Below are 20,814 nucleotides of genomic sequence, written 5' to 3' on the forward strand. Positions count from 1 at the left end.
CGATGATGACGACGGTTTTCCAGATGCATCGGACCCGATTTCCAGACCGGTTCCGGTCACTGTGCAAGCAGCAGGATCAAAACGCAGCCAATCCTTCCATGGTACCAGTGAGGAAGTTGCTGAGCCTCCATACCAAAGACGCCGAACCACAGAGGCCACTGATTCTCTCCACAAGGATGCCCTGATTGTAGCGAGGCTAAGTCACGACCCCGAACTACTCGACCGTTTCCTGAACTTCCGTGAGCAGTCCAGGACTCAAGCGTCCGGTGCATCAGCAGATGATGAAGAAAAACAACCGCTACCACCATTGGCGTCGCCGTTCAAGGCCAAGAGTACGACCAAGAAGTCCAAGTATGCGTTTTCGCCACAGCGAGAGCGCCAGGAAGTTCACGACAAGCTAACATCGGAGCGCCACAGAGGTAAGGACCCTGATACTTATGTGCATAGTCAGATCCGATCCGGTGCCCTGCTTTGCAAGTCTCTCCCAGGCGTGTTGACTCGCGCGTACGACTACCAGTTTGGCATTGAAGGTCTCTCGATAATGCACTTCAGCTTCATGGACAGAAAGAAACGTATGGAGTGGATAGACTCGGGCAGTGCCAATTTCTCGAACGTTTCGGCAACAGCGGACTTTGAACCAGCTCCAGCAGCCACCAGCATCAACGACGTTGTTGGTGCGGTGCGCGTTTTCCAGGTGTTCGCGCGCGAATACTGCGTCACTAGCGCGATTGAGCTGGCGGATGCCATCATTGGATTTATTGAGGCCAAGATTATGGCTCTGCGCTGGGAACCGGAGGACGTACCGGCCATTGTTTACTGGGTGAACGACGTTCTCGAAAGCTACCGAAATGCAGTCGCGTCTTCGGATAAAGATCCGGGTGCTATTCGACTTCGATGCACGCTGGATGACCCCTTCTGCGTGAAATATTGCAAGAAGTCCAAGAACGGCAAATTCAGCAATTAGAACAGAAGAGATCAACGAGTAGAGCACCCTTTGGCACGGTCGAAGCAACGCACGCCATCCTGGGCCGTTCCGCCTCGGCGAGACAGCGAGGAAAAAGGAAAGCACACGGCCCCATTCCGCCCAAAGTGCTGCAAAAACTGCCGAAGCAGAATGACACGCAGGGAGGAAGTCGCCGGCTCTGCATGTGGTTTCTATCGAATGCAGGGTGTGATGCCGATCTTGATGAAGGAGCTCACGACGGCCGGGCCCAATTTGTTTTGAAAACGCTAGACGCCTTGGTCAAAGCCGAGATCGAGAAGCGCTTCGATGGACTGAAGCCGGAATACAAACACTTATGACTACCTGTGGCTGCTCGGTCGCCATCGGCACACATGACGCTCCGATCCGGTTACTCCCCAACGAAGCCTGCAAACGTTATATCGAATCGATCAGAATGCCAAATAATTGAATGCAAACCCAAGTTGAACGACGCTGAGCCTACCCCCGCTGATGTTCGTTCTCGTAGTGCATTTGCGGCACCTACAGGCGATATTAGTGTGGTCGCTGTAGAAACTCTCCGTTCCACGTCAAAGACATCTCTCACAACCTGCACTCGAATCTCAAACGACGCTGAGCCTGCCCCCAGCGCTGATGGTTGGGCTAACCCCCACGAGATGCCCCAAGTATTGGCTGCTTTGGATGCCGCAGAAAATCTCCGTTCCAGATCAGATATCAAAATATTACGCACGGTTGCTCTTAAGAACGACGCTGAGCCTGCCCCTAGTGCCACTGCTTGGGGTAACACATCTGTGCTGCCTCAAATAGTGACTGCTGTGGATGCTGCAGAAAATCTCCGTTCAAAACCTGAGCAAAGTCCTCACCATCCTACCACGGCGTATGAATCGAATTCTATTGCGCCTCATCAAGCCAGGATGACTTCGTCCCATGATAATGCTGCGCATGCCTACAGCTCCACCGCTTCGCAGAATCTGGTATCTCTCTCACGGGAGTCTGCTATTACCATACAGCACGAGCTCGAGTTAAGGCTTCTTCGAGACGAAGCTCGAAAATCCCAGCTACACCGCCACTGGGGGCTGCGACGATCGCATTTTACTTCCGCTGACAAATCGGTCATCGACATGGTTGCGTGCCGCTCGCTATCGGAGATAATTCGATCGAGACAGCTAAGCGTGGAGGACGCGGCAAAATTATTGAGGGGCGAAACTCTACCTGACTGTAGACCAAACAAGGCGCTTGACCCGGATCGTTTGCGGTATGTACTACGTGGGTACCCACACTTAGACCTCCTGATCAATATCGCCACGAAAGGTATCGAGGCACAGTGGGGCGATGGCCCCAAACCAGTTCGGCCTCCACCCAAAAACCACGGGTCGTGTCGTCGACATCTGAAAGCCGTCGGTAAAAGCAACCGCGCGGGCCAAGATAGCGGGCAGTACATGGTTGTCGACGCCGATATCCTGGAGCGATGGTCGAACGTAATCTGCAGCCCACTAGTAGCGGTTGAGAAGAAGGACGTGGATCCCTCTGTTGAAGTGAGAACCATTCACGACCTCTCGTACCCATTTGGTAATTCTACGAACGATTACTACTAGAAAAAGTCGGTGCCAGCCCTCACTTACGAGCCAGTGACTAATATTGCTCGACGTATCGAACACTTGGCTACGCGTCATCCTGGTGTCCGCGTATGTATCCTGAAAAGGCGATGTGAAAGGTGCATACCGACATCTAATGTCTATAGCATCTCAAGTATTTCGGATGGCAGCTCTGGTGACAGACCTCAAGATTGTACTGATCGACTTAGCAGCCCCCTTCGGATGGTCGGGATCCCCACCATTTTATGGGCTGTTTGGACGTGCCATCTCGTGGTTGATGACAACTAATTCACCTGCCACAGTCGCTGATTCCGAAGATACCGAACCCTTTTTTGGCTACGAATGGGTAGATGATCATATTTTAGTCGAGCTGGACGTCAATGATCGGCTACATCTCGCAGAAGCAACCCTACGGCATGCGATGTTAGCCGTGCTGGGAATCCGATCATTTAATGATGCCAAGTTCTCGAACTGGAGCACCGAACTCGTCGCCCTAGGTCTGCTCTGGAACACGGAAAGGCGGACAGTATCGATGCCAGCTGACAAAATATCGATGCCAGCTGACAAAATAAGGCGCTACAAACGAGTAAATACGATGATTCAGCATCTAGCAGCTACAAAATCGGATCTACAAAAACTCCTAGGGTACGCTAAGACATGTGTCAACTTGCTTGCGGGCCGCCAAGCCATTTTACCAACAGCCGCAAGCACTTGCAGTCGCCGCACCACGGTTTGCAAAAGTAAAACTCTCCGCCGGGGCGAAGGCGGATCTACGATGGTTTCAAAACATCCTGGGTCATGGGAATTTCGCTGCGCTACCCCTGATCATGTTTGGTGATCTCCCTCCATCCGATGTGGAAATGTACATGGATGCTTCAAACATGGGTTTGGCGATTCTGGACCCTGGCGCAAATAAATTTATCCAAGAAAATTTTGACGAGACCGAGACTCTTCTAATCGCCAACGATGACACGCATTTCAACAGCTTCTCCATTAATGTGCGGGAGCATCTGTGCATCGCATTGGCACTGTGGACCTGGGGTTCGTCGTGGTCAAGCAATTCGTCCGGCCAAATGCTTCACGTGAAGTGTTGGAGTGACAATATTTCAGCAGTGCAGTGGAGCAATCGACTTTCCTCAAAGAATGAACTCATCCAAGAAATCAACAGGTCAATTGGTCTAGCCGAAGCCTACTTCAACTTACGAGTATCGGTGGAGCATTTACCAGGGTCGACCAACACCATGGCAGACGCAGCATCGAGGGCCTGGACGGATCCTTATAAAACTGCGTGGACTAATTTTTCTGTGTCGTGGGAACAGACAGCCGTGCCGCCAATCTTTCGCAAACTCTACACGAACTTCTCGAATGACTTCAATCCCCCTCACTGGCCTCGTCATCAAACGTTAAATACACAGCTACTTGGTCACAGTGGGTGCGATGGTGCACGGAAATGCGACTGCCTAAATGGTTACCCAAGGACGAAGAGCGCCATTCATATCAGCTCGCACTTTTCGCAATCTACTGCTGGAAATTCGGATGGAACTCGTCCGAAAGAGGCAATTCTACCTCCACCATGCTCTCCAAACTCTGCCACATCTCGTGGTATCACAAGCGCTTCGTCGGATACAAAGTCGAACTGTCCCCCGGACACCAGCTTGCTGTCGTCGGCATGCGCAGAGAAGACCCTCCAACCAACCCCAAGGCCCCCGTCACCATGCATCTCCTCGGAAAATTGCGCAGCTCCCTCGATTTTTCCTGTGTCCAGCACTGAGTCATCTGGGGGGCTTCGGTGCTGGGTTTCTTCTTTCTTTTGCGCCGCTCCGAGTATCTAGCTGACGGCACGAGGGTAAAAGAATATGCTATTCAAAGGTCCGATGTACGCTTCCTGGATGATCAAGGCCGCGACCAAGAATTGATCGATCGAGTGAAAAAGGTTCAAATTCGTTTTCGTGGCAGCAAGACAGATCAGTTTGGTGATTGATGTACTCGTGTGCTGGGTCGGTCTGGTCACGCCCAATGCTGCCCAGTAATGGCGTGCTGGTATCTCGTTCAGCATCACCTTTCCATTGGCGCGAGGGCGGACACTACTCTGCAAAGTTACGCGGACCCACAACTTACAAGTCCGAGACCTCGTCAGTGCTTTGAAACACGCAGCTGAACTCATTGGGCACGAACCAGACAGTTACGGCTCCCACTCACTTCGTAGCGGAGGTGCCTCAGCACTCTTCAATGCGGGCTACGACAGCTTGGTCATCAAGCTTTTCGGGAGGTGGAGATCGGACGCCGTTGAGCGGTACACAAGAATGAGCTCACAACTAACAGCACGGATGGCGGGCGACATGATGGCCAAGGCAACGTAATCAAGGGGCAACCTCCACGCCACACCCCGGCTGTGGAGGCGCTGCAATGTAATTTTCAACTTTGTGCCGGGTTCGGCACGCCCCCAACAAGTAAGACGACGACAACTGAAAGTGATTATGCTGGCGCGTATATGATTGCAAGCTTGGTTTGCATGTAGATCGCATCGAATTTCCATTTTCAGCCATTGCTACAAGTCGAGCTGGAAATCGAGCAGTCCAAAAATGCACCTCGGTTCAAAATGAAAGATCCTTACATGCTTCATATGCTTTCCTTAGTTTAACCCGGGTATGTTCCAGCAGGAATACATCGATGTTCAGCGATGTATAGATTTACTGTACAGGTCGGGGACGTTTATTTACAAGTACCTGCTACAAGATTCTGAAACACTGCTGGCCTCCAATTCGTAGATCAAAGAATGTGGAGGAATATATAATACTGATAGCTCTCGGAGGACAATAAAGGTGGCGCTAGATTAGATAACAGTGAGACATTATGCAGGCTGACCTTGCTCAGATCTCACTGCTCAGCGAGACCTCTGAATATAAAAAAATGCAGATCGTGCCAGAAATGTTCAGATTTTTTCCACACCAATTCGTACTCAGACGGTGGTAGTGGCTCAGCATCGAACTCGATGCGCCCTCAAGTGGGCCCATCAGCGACCTCGAGCTTCCTGCATATCCATCGATTGTAAGTACAGTACAATATTGTTTTAGCAGCCGTGCCGCATCTTGCAACTTGCTAGACTAATTTCAAGATCAGCAAATGTGAAAATTTAGGGTGATTCAAATTTTGGGTCCACATATCCAATTGTCTATTTTTGGTACCTCGAGCTCCGTAACCTCGAGCTCCATAGTTTTTCGGTGGGGTTGTACTGCGGTCGTATCTCCATCGTGCCAGAGATTTAGGCGAAGTACTCCAGCATCTTCGCCGAGTCGTCACCCAAATCACCGAAGTATGCCGTGTAGCCGCCCTTTTGAAGCAGCAGAAGACCGTCAAACAGCTCACAGCATGACATGCTGGGCTGGTGGATCGTGCACAGCACCGTGCGAGCTAATCGACTGCACCCCATCCCGCATGACTATCAACGCCGAACGCGCATCCAGGCCACTTTTGGGCTCATCTAGGAACAGAATACTCGGGCTCAAGCACCTCCACCCCGACCGTCACGCGCTTCTTCTGCTCCACAAACGAAGTCTCCGTCATTTCCCCACCGATCAGCGTCAGTTCAAGCAGCCTCATGCACTTTTCCTCGGTGAAATTCGGCGGCAGTCGAAGTTTCGACGAGAACATCAGCACCTCGTAGGTCGACGCAGCCTCCGAGTGACTGTCCATCTGCTCGCAGTACGCTGTGATGCCACAGCAGCGTCCTTCAGCTCTCCATTCACGTAAATTCCAAAGGCCCTTGAACTTGGCGTGCCGGGTGAAACGCAGCGCGCTTGCGTCGAAACGTTGATAGTACACTTCCAGCACCTCGCATCGCGGTCCGCGATGCCAAATCCGATGTAGCCGTGCCTTGCTCGATGCAGAAACGCTCCAGTAAAGCCTTAATTTTAGTGATGGGGACGTAAACGACGTTAACCTTTACCTATCATATAGTATATGCTGTATGATAGGGTTTTTTTTGGCGAATTTGCTATTTTGCAATAGCTAGTGTAAACGTATGCTAGTCATAACTATGCATCTGGCGTTAAAATTACGAAACTCGCACTAGAACTACATCAAAACTACTGCTCAACTTTTGAAGCTATGATATAGATACGCCGAATGATGGGTTTTCAGTTAACGTCGTTTACGTCCCCATCACTACTTAATTTGTCCGCGAAGAGCAAGACCGAGATGACCGACAAGACGCCTGGCAAACTGTACAGCCTATCGGAGATTCCACTGCAGACAGGCGGTCCTCTCAGCAACTCAACTGAACAACGCGACGGAATGCTCCACTAACGGATTTACCGAAAATAAGCCGGTCTTCTAATTCTCATAAGCCCCTGCAAACCGAACAATTCTGACGAGGGGACTTGTATTCGGGTGGGGTATTCGGGTGGGGACTTCTATTTCATGGAAGTGTTGCATCAAGGCTGGTTCTGTACTAAGGAAGATCTACTTTTCTTGGTCAAATTGTCTATGAGCTCGCAAAGGAGCGTCTCGCTCGTAGTAAGAACCCCGGGATCATTGCATTGGTTCGTCTGAAAGCATTGACGCCGTTCCGATTCATGACTGACAAGCTGGCCAAGTCGAGATGCCAAGAAGTTTTGTCTAGGCTTAGGTAGAGCCGCTAAATCAGGGTGCCTGGAGGTACGCTCAAGCTCACATCGATAAGCTTTTGGGTAAGAAGCAGCCCCTCGAGTACATTAGCCGCGGGGGTTTAACCGCTTTCGCTATCCGTTTGCCCTGCACTTGCAGCAGCAGCAGCTTAAAAGGGTTTTGAACGAAGTGTCTGGGCCACACAAGTAAGTTCTAGGCCGTACAAGACGCTGCAAAAGCGCAAGTAGGCGTTCAATGCTCGTCACGAAAAAATAAACAGTCGTTCAGTTCATCTTCTTTAGCAGTTTACATGTAGATCTTTGTCTAAGACATTAATGCTGATGGAGTACATGTAGCGAGATCGGTTGACGGGTTGACGGCCACAGTTCATTGCTTTTTCCAGGTACATCGTATCGTTGTGAAGCAAAACCAATAGGGTTGGAATGAGCTCGAGCTCCAAAGCAGAGTTCGGGCGAACATTTTTAAAAACTAAATGTTTGAGTACATTTATAAAAAAATAGATGTCCGGTCTTTTATTTGGTACATGACTTCTATTTTCAGTAACTCCAACCTGTTCCTGACCGGACTTCTATTTCCTACAGGTCTTGTATTCGGGAAAAACCGTTAGTGTGAAGTTATAAACAAACAGTGGATTATACGCGATTTCAGACTGAACGATAGCAATATATTCCCCGTAGTGTATTACATCGCTGTCGCGTATTCAAGCGATGGAAGTGCATACTAGGCCTCGCTACATGCCGTCCGTGTTCATGCCCAGCTTCTTTGCTTGCCTAATAAGCCACTTGTGCTGCTCCGTTGGGCTCATGTTCTGACCCTTCGTGAATTTTTTCGAAGTGAGCTTCGCCCAAACCTTCGACCAGTCAATTCGCTCTTCATCGATCTCGTCGTTCTTCTCGACACGGCGAAGCATTCGCCCGCCATCGGCGTGAGCGGAATCAGCGGTAGCAGAGGAGGCCTCGTTCTCGACCTCAGCGATATTGGATGCCGTGGCCGAAGGGAGGGCAGCGCCGCTGGCATGGAGAGAGGCCGCGATGACCGCCGCGAAGATGAAAGTGAGACGCATAGTGGTTGTCGGTTCTTGAGGTTTTGGACGGAAGTCCTGGCGGGGTTATTTGCAGGGCTGTGGTGGTTTGCTCGGGTGCCGTGAAGCAAATTGTGGAATGAGATGCTCTCGAGGTTCGTCCGGCACAAGAGTGGGCTCCGCTACTGTTTGATACCTAGTCTGCATGCCCTGTACAGTAGAGTCCAAGCCTCACATATCGGATCTTGCTATCAAGTGTTTGTTGAACCGACAGGCTTGGCTCAGAGCCGTTGCAAACCAAGAGCAAACAAAGCGCGGTTGCGAATGATGGCGTTTCGGATGTGTACCTCTTTTCTTGCATTCAACTAAACGATTGTTTAGTCACAGATTGTGACGTTGTTTTGAAAACTACAGGTGGAAAAGCAGCAAATCGCGGTGTTGTCACAATCTGTGACAAAACAATCGTTTAGTTAAAAATAGTGATGGGGGCCTGTCGTCGTCCCCGCTGCAGTTAGCGCGCTGTTGATATCACCTCTCCATAAAGAGTGTACGTTCATTTTTGTTTGTTTCGCAAAATTCGTAAACGATTTATTTTACATGACGTCAGTTAAGAGGCGCCCTCTCTTAACTTGGCAATTCGTGCACTCCTACTCACTAGTAAGGGTGACAGTACTGGGGTGAGCTCCGGTTTCAGACCCTCCAACTCGTCGCTATGCTGGCTAGAGGTCTTCATCCATTCGCTATCAAGGTCATGTTAACGATGAAACTCATTCGTTGTCAAGATAGGTGCCGGTACATCATACTGGAGTTATACTTGCCAAAGCTGAGGTAAGATGCCTACAGTATCTTTGTCAACAGCTTCACGATTTTGGGGACCCACAGAAGCACACCTTCTACGAGCCCGAGCCCGTCATCTTCAAAAGTGGGCTCCCCCTAATACGAGAGCCAAAAGTCGCACAAAATGGGCTCCCTCATGGTAAGTACGAGATCAAGGAGCCCTTGTTCGGGCTCCCCCCAAATTTAGCTTCAAATCTATGACGGGCTCTTCATAGTAATATCTGATTGGCCAACTTTACCTAGACTTAAGGCGAGCAACTTCGCGTGATCGATGCGCCACGCTAGAAGATCGAGCTCAAAGATCACCACACTAGAAGATCTCGCGCCGCTCATATGTGTACAGCCGCTACGAGGCCACCCCAGCGTCGCTGATCGTCCTTCCTTTCCCTCAAGGAGAAGCCCTCTTTCCTATGCCTTTTCAGGTTAGAACCTGGAGATACTTCAATGACGGCCAATCATCAGCGAGATATTTAACACAGGTGAGGGGGGGGGGGTCTTAACGAGGGCTCACAGTTCTGGAGGGCTCCATTCACTTAACCTATTGAACTCAAGAGCCCAGGAGCCCGGCTCTCCCCAGGGCTCGTAGAAGGTGTGCACAGAAGTTCTGTCAGAAGTTCTGACGTCGCAGATTGTGACGTTGTTCTGAGAGACACTACAGGTGGAAAAGCGGCAACTATTACGCTGGACCAGAGGTCGGAAAAAATAGTGCAATACAATACATAATCAGTTTTTTCAATATACATTTTATTATTGGGCTACAGTGGTCCCCGTACAATATTAAATTGGCCCAATTATTGACAATAAATTCCATAAAAGTGCCTTGGCTGGACTCCTATAGTTTTTGTACAAAGCTTCCTGTTGATGGCGTCATCTCCAGTGTGACGGGACACACAGCACTTCTTAACAGAGGAAGCAGGAGTATACAAACTCCAAGTGAACAGCCGTTCACGTGTCCCTGGTCTGAAGGGGACGACTTGACTTGAAAAGCGGTAGATCTAAGACTGAATGTATTTATAGGTTGGTACAGATTTGCCTGCATACAAATCTTAAGTTCCCTATAGTTTGTGTCATACAAAATGTATCTGTTGGCTCTGAGGCCACTTGGGCCACTATCCAGGGGAGTGACCGATGTAGCCATCCCGGAATAGTGACAAGGTCACTATTCCATGTAACCCCGTTACATCCTCCCCCACTGAGATTCGATCTTATCGACCAAAAGGTTACGCCGGTGACTCACATTTCACTCGCAAAGTCGAAATCCATCGACAACGGCGCGAGCTCTGGCGCCTCGGCTCCCGGGCCTCACAGAGCAACTGGCGCATCGCCGAGCAAGCCGCAGGGTTTCCACGTCGACTGGAAGCATGCCTCCAAAGCGCAGTGCGAAAGCACCTCCGAAACCGCGGGCCATAGGGCCGAAGACTAGGGCGGCCAAGGCCAAGGACGAGTCGTCCGCGCTGATGGAGGCTACGAAGGCGGCCGAGGAGGTGGTGCGCTCTCGTAGCAGCACGCCGGAGAGTGGCCGTCAGGCCGGGGCTCGGAGCAAGTCTCCTGACGCCACACAAGGCAAGGAGGAGAGTCCTCGGGGCCATAAAAGCCCGGCTCGCGACTGGGAAGCCGCCGTCTTTGACTGCACGATGGTCCAGTACTCCGGTGAGAGTTCACCCGACGACGAGAACGTCTCGGAGGGCAGCACGCACGCTGCCGAAGGCACGGAGCTGGCGGCAGGCGACATGACCAACGCCTCGGCCGACGTAAAGGCCTCGTCAGAGAAGGAGGCGGAGGACGCCGAGTCCGGCTCAGGCGACAGCAAGCAGTCGCACGACGAAGTCGCCATGGTCGACGCTGGGGTCGTGGCCATGAAGTCGCCGAGCGACGCGGTGTCCAAGCCCAAGGAGGTGCTGGCATCCAAGCATCTGACGCTGGCACAAAGTCGTGAGCGTGCCCAAGCGTCGAAAGCGGCTGCCGCTGCGAAGGCCGCCGAGGCCAAGGCGAAGAAGCGTTCAGCTTCCAGGTCGCCTCGCGGCTCCAGCTCCAAGCTGTTCATCGCCTCGGAGTCTGAGGACGAGGAGGGTGCCGTCCACGAGCCCAAGGAGCTCTCCAACAACCTCGACGAGCAGCAGCAGCAATACCACGCTGCTAGCTCGGGTGCGTATGCCAGGCAGCCGACTGCCACGACTGCCATCGAGTCTTCTTCAGGCGGGGATGCCACGTACCCGCAGGGCTACTTCCCGCCCGAGCCTGGCACTGGTGCGCCAGCGCTGTTGGAGAAGCTCTCGGCTCCTCGTGGCCTTATCGGCGGGTACACCTCGAGGGGTTCCTATGAGCGTGCTCTTGTTGAGAAAGAGCCACTCTTTCTTGGCGACGTTGAAGTCGCCCGGTGTGTGCTACTAGCACCACACAAGCTCACACTGAAGGAGTTCACCACCCTTCGCAGGAAGCCGGAGGACAAGGGTGGACTCCATCCTGTGTGGGGTTTCCACTGGGTCAAGCCGAATGACAACATGACCTGGAGCGAGGTGGAAGACCTCTTCTGGCGCAACATCCACCGCAAAGGGTATTCCGACCAAGAGTTCAAAGAACTCCGTGAGGATCGCACTATGTCCGCAATCCTGGACGTGCGCGAGCTCCGCATCGAGTTCGCTCAACTCGTGAGCAAGCGCAAGCTCCACTCGAAGATGGACGAGCTGAAGCAAGAGGCGAGAGCCAAAGCTCGTGAAGAGCGTGGGCGTGGTGCGACTACGTCTGCTACCGTGCCCCGGGTACCGGCCGAGAAGCCAAGGACTACTTACGAAGCTGCCGCTGCTTCTCGTCCCATATCGCAACAGCCTTCGGGCAGTCTGCCTGGAGCTGCTCAACGGGCTCCCTGACTCAGGGTAACCCCTCCACTTCACGAGCAGCTGGCGCTTGCCATGGAGCCGCCGCTCTCGGACGACTCGTTCCACGTGGTAGTGGATCTGCCCATTACGATCAAGCAGGGCCGGCGGTGGCCTCGCATGGCCATGGCTACGAGCCTGAGGCGACGCAGCCGTATGCTGGGGCCCCGAGTCAGGTGGTGGCCCTGCAGCAAGAGGAGATTCGTCTTCTCCGGGACCGTGTGTACGTCCTCGAGATCGCGCTTGGCGTCGGCCTTGGTGGCGAGGCTGCCGCTCGTGCTGGTCAGCCTGGTGCCGTGGAGCGGCTCCGTGAGGATGTTGCCTCGCTCTATCAAGAAACTCGCAGTCTCCATGGCCGTGTGGATCGTCGAGCCGACCTGTCGTCTTACGACTCGCTGCGAAACCAGCTCGCTGGCCTTCGGGCCGAGCTTCATGGCCACGCGCCGTATCCGGAGCAGCAGCAGCCCCACTCGTATCAGGCCCAGTTTGGCCAGGGCTCGTACGGGGCCCCTGCGTATGCTGCTCCGATGTACGCCGCGCCGTCTTACGACCAGCGCGCGTATCAGGCGCCTTACCGCGACTCGACGCCGCGCTTCGAGGAGCTGCGCTCTTCTCCAGCGGACCACCCACCGCTTCCTGCGGGGCAGCCAGAGCCAGAGGGTCATGGTACCTCTTAAGACGACCCACGTAAAACGTCGGGTGAGTCGTCATCGACTTGGGCAAGTCTATGGTGTACGCCGCGCCATGCCGGCTGAGGGCCGTGACTTCAGCTGGTTGCTCTCGACCGAGCTAACAGTGTTTAGCGGTAGGTTTCTAGTATCTAGGAGAACTAAATCCCCAACCTTAAACACGTTCATGTTTCCTCTTCCATTTCGGTCAGAGTACTCCTTCTGTTTATCTTGGGCTTGCGCCATGATGTCTCGCACCCTGCTGATTATGTTCAGCCTGTCTTCGGTAAACGAGGACAGTTGCTTCCGCAAGGTGGCTGGACTCACGTCCGAGACTTGGGAGGAAAAGGTTTTCCGAGCTTCTCCCCCACTTAGGACCGAAGCCCCGGTACTGCCTCGTAATGTGAGCGGCACCTGAGGGTGGCGCAACCCGTCCAGGTAAAAGGGCGTAAAGCCCGTCGATGCATGTACCGCACTGTTGAGTGCGAACTCAACCATGGGCAAGCGATCAGCCCAAGCGCGGGGCATCTCCGCGCAGATACTGCGGAGCGTGTCTTCGAGCACGCGATTGACGCGCTCCATCTGGCCATCCGTCTGCGGGTGGTCCGCCGTCGACATCGACAGTCGTGTGCCGAGAAGGCGAAACAGCGTCTGCCAGAACGTAGCGGTGAACCGCGGGTCTCGATCAGAGACAATGGTCTCGGGCAGACCGTGGTGTCGGAAGACACAGTCCATGAACAGGCGAGCGACCTCGTCGCCAGTGACGGTGTCACGAACTGGAGCAAAGTGGACCATCTTGCTCAGACGGCACACGAAGGCAACAACACCAGTGTTGCCACGGTCATCAGCCGGAAGTCCGAAGACAAAGTCGAGACTCATCGACTTCCAGCAGTCCGCTGGGACCGGCAGGCTATGCAATGGTGCCGAGGCGTGACCGGCAGGCTTCACACGCTGGCACGTCTCGCACGTACGGACGTAGGAGGCGACCCACTTGTACATGTGACGCCACCAAAACATCTGCGAGACAGACGCGTACGTCTTCTCACGGCCGAGATGGCCACTGGATGGAGCGTCGTGCGCCTCCATCAGGATGTCGTACTTGAGATCCTCGTCGTTGGGCGCGACAATACGGGGAGGATCCTCCGGCTCGACCCTATAGTGGAGCAAACCGTCAGCCCACTCATAGCGGTGCAGCCTTGCACGTTGTCGGGGCGTGAGCCACTCGGCCTTGGCTTCCGAGCCAGCGGCCAAGAACCACACAAGAGGTCCGAGACTGGCATCGTCTCGGTACCCCAGCCTGATGCGATCATACAGATCCGTCGTGACCCGATTAATATGAGCAAGCTCGTAGTCGGGTCGGCGCGACAGCGCGTCGGCAAGCACGTTCAACTTGCCCGGCTTGTACTCGACACGGAAGTTGTATTCCGCGAAGAATGACAGCCAACGCATCATCCGCTGTGAGAGATGCGGCGTGTTGATGGCAGTCCGCGAGGACGCGTGGTCTGTATAAACGACAAAGGGCGTCGAGCCCAGGAGGTGCACTCGGAACTTGACAAGAGCGTACTTCATGGCAAGTAGCTCCTTGTCGTGGACTGGATAGTTCCGTTCGGCTGCCTTGAGCTGCCTGGACTGGAACGAGATGACCCGTTCGCGGCCTTCATCGTCGGCCTGCAATAGCGCACAGCCAATTGCGTAGTCAGACTACGCTGAAAGGCTTCGTCTCGTCCGGCAATGCCAGGACTGGCGCGCGCTGTAAGCTCGCTTTGATGTCGTTAAAAGCATCTTGATGGCGACGCTCCCAGCGCCAGTCGACATCCTTCTTCAGGAGATCCGACAAGGGCCGTGCCAGCTCGGCGTAGCCTGCACTATACTTGTGCAGGTAGTTGGCGAGGCCCAACCACTGTAGTACGTCCTTCTGCGACCGACGTGGCGGCCAAGCCGCGATGGTTTTCACCTTCTCCGGGTCCGCCCGGACCCCGGCGCTGCTGACGAAGCAGCCCAGGACCTTGATCACCTCAGCCGCGAACACACACTTGTCGATGTTGGCGTACAGCTTGTTCGCCCGCATGACTTCGAACACACGTCGAAGGTGCTGGAGATGCACCTCCATGGCCGTCTGGCCTGCCTCGGCACGGCTGTGGACGAAGATGCCGTCAAAGTACATCTGTGTGAACGCACGCAAAGGTCGGAACAGTTGTGTGACCAAGCGATTGAACGTTGCCGGGGCGTTAGAAAGCCCCTGAGGCATGACCAGCCACTCCCAGAGCATACCGCTCGGCGTGCTCACAGCCGTGAGTGGGATGTCGCTCTGGCGCATCAGGATCTGGTAGTATCCGTCCACCAGGTCCAGCGCGCTATACAGCGTGCAGCCGGCCATGTTGTTGAGCAACACGTCCTTGCGCGGGATCGGTGTCTGCGCAGGCACTGTCGCGCTGTTCAGCTTGTAATAAGCATGAACCAGACGTCACTTTCCGTTCGGTTTGCGAAAACAGAAGGTAAGCGTCGAGTGCGGGGACTTCGACTCCCGCACCATGCCTGCCTTCGCCTTGGCGGCAAAGAAGGCATCAATGACTTCACACTGCTCCCGGGGAAGAGGCCATTGCCTCGTGACACAGTACTTCGTGCCCGGCACGAGATCGATCTCGTGCCTGATTCCCCTGTCCGGAGGGAGATTGGACGGTGGATCCTTGGACACCACGTCCTCGAACTCCTTCGCCAAGTGGTACACCGGGTCCCAGGGGTTCTTAAGAATCTCAGAGCCCATGCGCGACGCGCGCTGTCTCTGGAACTCCTCCAGGACTGCCTGGTCCATGACAGAGGACGAGTACAACTCGGCCGACGTGGACTCCGGTCGGAGGAGAACCAACTCTGCGATCTCCCCGGCCTTTAGCTCGGCCAAGAAGTCCTCCATGGCGAGCTCCTCAAGGGTCAGCAACTCTGAAACCTCGGGCAGAGCTGTAAGCTCGACAGCTCCTGTCTTGACCCGACGACCGGTCACGCCGTCGAAGATGTGATAACACTCTTCGGCGGCTGGAGCCTTGGCTGGAGGCTCGGAGTCGCTGGCGACTGGCGTCGTCGGCCACACGACTAGGCCCGGCTTACGACGTGACCTTCGGGTGTCTTCGTCTTGTGGCGCCGCCTTGACGGCACCACCGATCTTCTCGATCTCGTGCGGAACGACGTTACCCGCCTTGTCCTTGAGCGGAACTTGGTTACCCGCCTTGTTCTTGAGCGGAACTATGTTACCCACCTCGCCGTGTGGAACTTGGTTACCCACACCAGGAGCGCTTCCAGCGACTCCTGCATCAGTTATGGTCTGAGTGACCTCCTGTGGAAGTATGTTACCCACATCGGAGGCGCCTGCAGTGCCTTCCTCATCCGTTACGGTCTGAGTGACCTCGCGTGGAACTTGGTTACCCACGCCAACGCCAGCGGCGCCTTCTCCAGCAGCCCTTGCTGCCTGCGGTACTTCGTTACCCGCGTGTGGACCTACGTTACCCACCTGGTAGGTGCTGTCCGGCACCTCCACTCTCAGGCCTTGTCCGGCCCGGTCGGAGTCGTCGTCAGTCTCGACGGACCCGAAGAACTCATTAGACGCTGCTGCGCCCTGGCGGCCCTCGCGGGCGCCCCAGTTGCTGCCAGAGGTGGGAACATGACTCACCAAAGCTCTGTCAGAGCGTGGGGGACGACTGGCCCCGATGGCCTTGCCGCGCCAGTCGATCCCAGGCTCGTGTTTCTCCAGCCACGGCATGCCAAGGATCAAGTCGTACTTGTCCATGTCTAGGACCAAGAACGGCTCCGTGCTGTCGAAGTCCTCGAACTTGACAGTGAGGTCCATGTGGACCTGAGGTACTTCTACCACCGTACCGGCGGCCAGTCTTACCGAGACCAGCCCGCTGCCTTTGCTGACTCGTAGCGCATCGGCGTACTTGTCGCGATTGCGTGCGACAGTCTGGCGGCGCGCAAAGTTCTTGGACGCCCCAGGGTCGATCAAGATTCTCAAGGGATGATCGTATCCCGGTACACTCGCGTGCACCACAAGCAGCCCACCGCTGCCCTTCTCCGCTTCGAGAGTACAGAGACTCTCAGGGGCTAAGTCCCCATGGCGTGCGCCACCCGCATGCCCCTCATGAAGACTTAGTGTTTCCCCAGTAGGGCGCCCCGCCCCTACTGGTGTCCGGCGTTCCCCTGGTTCCTGGGGCGCGGCTTCTGCCAGCGACCCCTAGAGCCAAAGGGCTTCGAAGAGAACTTCTTCTTCGGTCCTCCCGTGGGACAAGCACGTTTCATGTGCCCAAGCTTGCCACAGCCGTAGCAGCGAATGTCGCTCTGCTCGGCCATGCCCAGATCCATGGGAACCGGCCCGTTGATCGCTCCATTGCCGGAGTTACCATTAGGCGCACCGCCAGAGGCAGAGTTGCTCTGCCATACCGTGGCGGGGGTACGAGCCTGCTTGTGGCTGTACTCCTCCTGGAGGGCGATCTGAATCGCCTCCTCCATAGTGTTTGCTTGCGCACGGAACAGTTGCGTGCGGGCAGGACCGACACGCAGACCGTCCATGAACACGGTCACCTTGATGTGTCCAGGCAGGGGGTTCCCCACCAAAGAGGCAGTGAGCACTCGCATCTCCTGGATGTACTCATGCAGCTCGCGCCTTCCTTGTTTGCAGGCGAGGAAGCGCGAACGCTTGCGGTACTCGTAGTTCGCCGGAAGAAACGCGGCCCGCAGCTGCTCGCACAGCTGGGACCATGATGCGAAGCATCCAGGCGTCGTCGCTTCGCGCGTATACGCCCAACTCTTAGCGCGACCACTAGGGTTGGAGAGCGCAAAGGCGACACGGAGTCGCTCGTCCGAGACGAGAGCCGCGTCCATCGCGAGCTCAACCTCTCGAACCCAGAAGTGAAGGTTTTCTCCTTCCTTCCCTTCGAAGGGGTGAACCTTCAGCCGCAGGGGTTTCGGTTGCACCGGCTTCGGCGCGGCCGCAGTGGCCTGCAGCCCTTGAACGTGGGCGATGAGCCCTCGCTCGTAGGTGTCGAACGCGTTGATACGCTCAACCTGCTCAGCCGGCGTCGCCGCCGCTAAGCTACGCAGGGCATCTGTCCCAAAGATGCCTGCCATCTTACGAACGGACTCGTACTGCGAGTCGTTCAGATGGGGAAACTCCGTACGATCCATCTTGGCTCACTCGATGAGACCACAGAGGATTCAGGTAGTCCAATCTACCCGCGTAGGCGTAGGATTGACTACAAGTGCTACCAAGTGTGACGGGGCACACAGCACTTCTTAACAGAGGAAGCAGGAGTATACAAACTCCAAGTGAACAGCCGTTCACGTGTCCCTGGTCTGAAGGGGACGACTTGACTTGAAAAGCGGTAGATCTAAGACTGAATGTATTTATAGGTTGGTACAGATTTGCCTGCATACAAATCTTAAGTTCCCTATAGTTTGTGTCATTCAAAATGTATCTGTTGGCTCTGAGGCCACTTGGGCCACTATCCAGGGGAGTGACCGATGTAGCCATCCCGGAATAGTGACAGGGTCACTATTCCATGTAACCCCGTTATATCCAGCCTCCGATGACATCAAAAACGGCGTTAACCACACCACATTTCGCCCAACGCAAATGACTGGCTTGGAGACGTGCTCCAACCAACTCCGCAGCCTGCAAATACGGCTCCACTGGCAGTTCATATCTCCATTTCCACAGGATAGCAATGATCGCCAACAAGCAACTCGCCGCCTTCTTCTACACCTCGCGTGGCCGAGGCCTCTTCAGCTGCAACTTATGTAACAGCGTGCGCAAACAGTTGGCTGGGTCAGGTTACTCCAATCTGGTGGCACACCTGGCATGGAAGCACGCTGGCTACGAGGCAACGTACGCGTCGCTCCAGGCCAGCTCGGACCGATCTCTTCAAGCGTTCGGCTTCGTCGCAGAGGAAGCCAGCCATCTCTTCCAATGGGTCCGTTGGATCATCGAACGCAACATGCCCGTCCACGAAGTCGAAGATGCACCATCAGCAAGCTCCGATCTGTGACCGCCAAGGCCGTCAAGAAGTGCATGGAGGGGATCGCAATTGAAGTCGGCGAGAAGCTGGGGAAAGAGATGGGAAAGCTCTTCGCCCTGATGTTAGACGGCTGGACCCACGCTGGCATTCACTATGTTGCTCTCTACGCCGTCTACGAGACAGCTGGTAAGCTGCGCATACCGCTACTTGGTATTTCTCCCCTTGAAGATGGCGATCAGACGGCAGACGCTCACATCAAGCTGTTCAAGAACATCCTGGATGTGTACGACAAGACCAGCGACATGGTGGGGTTTCTGGTGGGGGACAACTGCGCAACTAACCAGTCCATTGCAACCAAGATGGGTATCCCCCTCGTCGGCTGCGCCAGTCATCGTTTCAACCTGGCTGTGAACAAGTTAATGGAGCCGTATGGCGACTTACTGGACGAAGTCAACAACCTTATGGTGGAACTTCGTCATGAAAATAACCGTGCCGAGCTGAAGAAGTACACCGATCTCGTCCCTATCAAGCGGAACGTCACGCGTTGGTCCTCGACGTTTACAATGGTGGAGGGGTACATTCGTATTCGCGCAGAGATCAAGAAGGTCGACGCCGTGGAGGAAATGGTCCCAACCGGCGGGAAGCACCGGAAGTTGGTCGCGCTGTTTGAGCACCTCAAGAAGTTCGAGAGCGTCTGTAAGCGGCTTCAGCGCGAGGACGCCGATATGGGAGAGGTACGCCTGATGTTCGACTCCCTCATCGCCGAGTACCCTGTCATGTCAGAGCATCTGAAGTCGACCGCCAAGATCGTCCATACACCTGCATTCGAATCGGGTGTTGTCAAGGTCATCTCTGGCACGGCTCTATCGTCCGCGGAGACAGCAGCTTTGAAGCGGTTCGAGCAGGCACAACGCACAGGAAAGAAGCGCAAGGAGCGGGAAGAAGACTACGCGACGATGTTGCTCCAAGGCAAGGGAAAGAAGAGGAAACAAGCGCCAAGTACCACACGTCACATGCCGCTCGTGAAAATGGTTCCTCCGACGTCAAACACGGTCGAGCGGCTTTTCTCTCAGTGCAAGCTGGTATTGACACCGCAGCGTCGATCTATGCTTCCGGCCAACTTCGAGCAGCTGGCGTTTCTCCGGGTCAACCGCGGCATGTGGGACGTTTCCACAGTAGCCCGAGTTAGCAAGCAGCAGGGTAGCTAAACTAGCAGCGGTATTGATAGTGGGGAGCGTTCTAGCTACATAACTCAATAAGACCATCCCTAACATTGAAGTTTACACTCCTCATATTTTTAGAATTTTTTTAAATTATGCCACGACACTAATACTGTATTTTCAATCCAAGTCAAATCGTAGTTATGTAACCAAGTATGTCCGCTTTTCAACGCAGGTATTCCCAGCCTCGACAGAGGCATATTGATGAAGAAGATGCATTTCATATCGAGCGTATGCCTATCTTGACCTATATCCCCCTCTAAAAAGATATGGTCGGCCCGAAATAAATAATTATAGATCAATCCTTGTTTATCTTCAGCATACCTTTGATGAGTGTAAAAATATACTGCTTGAAACACTCCTACAATAGCTAGCCAATTAGCACGCACTTCAACACACGTCTACCTTAGATTATTGGCTTAGCTAGCTATGCACTTGGGAAAAACAAAGATGCCGAAGAAGGGCAAGAGGCTCAAGCAAATTGCCGCTCTCGCGGCAGCTAAGCGGGCACTCGACCGGCAGGCACGCCACCAAGCTGTTCCAGCCCCTCTTGAAGTTCTCCGACAAGAAGCGCTGTCGACGCCATGGTGCTGTTCAGGTCCAGCCGTGGACGACAGTGATACGTCTTCGTTAGAAGACAACTCATCCGACTTCGGCGAAGGTCCCAATCTCTACACAGTAGACGCGATCTACGCGAAAAAAACTAATCCAGCAGGTGCCGCTTATTATTTTGTTGGCTGGGTGGGCTATGCGGAGCTAACATGGCAGCCCGCAGTTGACCTGCCTCAAGATCTCATCAGTGAGTTTGATCGTGCTGAGCTTGGTGTAAGCTGGCCGGTCGATTACCGAGCGGTGATTCCAATTGGGGTTCCTACAGGCACCAGTGGCAGGGGTAGACTTGCTAGGCGCACCATATAAATTGCAATATAAATTGCGGGAATTTTTATTATTGTTTGCTAAGAAATTGCAGTTTTTATCAGTAGGTGCAATCCAATATGATACTGTATTGGC

The 20,814-nt window shown here is 54.2% G+C and overlaps 7 protein-coding genes across 7 annotated transcripts; 5 read left to right on the forward strand and 2 right to left on the reverse strand.

The window, feature by feature from the left end:
• Positions 1-556: 556 nt before the first annotated feature.
• On the forward strand, positions 557-1,302 carry PHYSODRAFT_523587 (hypothetical protein; the record flags this gene model as incomplete). Its single annotated transcript, XM_009536238.1, has 2 exons — positions 557-936; positions 1,047-1,302. 2 exons carry the CDS (start codon positions 557-559, stop codon positions 1,300-1,302), a joined length of 636 nt encoding a protein of 211 aa, XP_009534533.1.
• Positions 1,303-1,926: 624 nt separating this feature from the next.
• Positions 1,927-2,523, forward strand: PHYSODRAFT_387838 (hypothetical protein; the record flags this gene model as incomplete). Its single annotated transcript, XM_009536239.1, has 1 exon — positions 1,927-2,523. A coding segment is annotated over one exon (597 nt), but the record flags the coding sequence as incomplete, so codon positions are not given.
• Positions 2,524-3,797: 1,274 nt separating this feature from the next.
• Positions 3,798-4,388, forward strand: PHYSODRAFT_521662 (hypothetical protein; the record flags this gene model as incomplete). Its single annotated transcript, XM_009536240.1, has 1 exon — positions 3,798-4,388. The coding sequence occupies one exon, from the start codon at positions 3,798-3,800 to the stop codon at positions 4,386-4,388; it is 591 nt and encodes a 196-aa protein (XP_009534535.1).
• Positions 4,389-4,682: 294 nt separating this feature from the next.
• PHYSODRAFT_523420 (hypothetical protein) lies at positions 4,683-4,916 on the forward strand (the record flags this gene model as incomplete). Its single annotated transcript, XM_009536241.1, has 1 exon — positions 4,683-4,916. A coding segment is annotated over one exon (234 nt), but the record flags the coding sequence as incomplete, so codon positions are not given.
• Positions 4,917-5,818: 902 nt separating this feature from the next.
• On the reverse strand, positions 5,819-6,249 carry PHYSODRAFT_338436 (hypothetical protein; the record flags this gene model as incomplete). The annotated part of the gene is made up of 2 exons (XM_009536242.1): positions 5,819-5,975; positions 6,053-6,249. The coding sequence occupies 2 exons, from the start codon at positions 6,247-6,249 to the stop codon at positions 5,819-5,821; spliced, it is 354 nt and encodes a 117-aa protein (XP_009534537.1).
• A 1,663-nt stretch (positions 6,250-7,912) lies between these two features.
• Avh1b-7b1 (avirulence protein 1b) lies at positions 7,913-8,245 on the reverse strand (the record flags this gene model as incomplete). Its single annotated transcript, XM_009536243.1, has 1 exon — positions 7,913-8,245. One exon carries the CDS (start codon positions 8,243-8,245, stop codon positions 7,913-7,915), a length of 333 nt encoding a protein of 110 aa, XP_009534538.1.
• Positions 8,246-18,292: 10,047 nt separating this feature from the next.
• Positions 18,293-19,791, forward strand: PHYSODRAFT_523900 (hypothetical protein; the record flags this gene model as incomplete). Its single annotated transcript, XM_009536244.1, has 3 exons — positions 18,293-18,577; positions 18,631-19,428; positions 19,642-19,791. 3 exons carry the CDS (start codon positions 18,293-18,295, stop codon positions 19,789-19,791), a joined length of 1,233 nt encoding a protein of 410 aa, XP_009534539.1.
• Positions 19,792-20,814: the final 1,023 nt, after the last annotated feature.

The sequence above is a fragment of the Phytophthora sojae genome, assembly GCF_000149755.1.
Source record: "Phytophthora sojae unplaced genomic scaffold PHYSOscaffold_9, whole genome shotgun sequence".
NCBI classification, from domain to species: domain Eukaryota; phylum Oomycota; class Peronosporomycetes; order Peronosporales; family Peronosporaceae; genus Phytophthora; species Phytophthora sojae.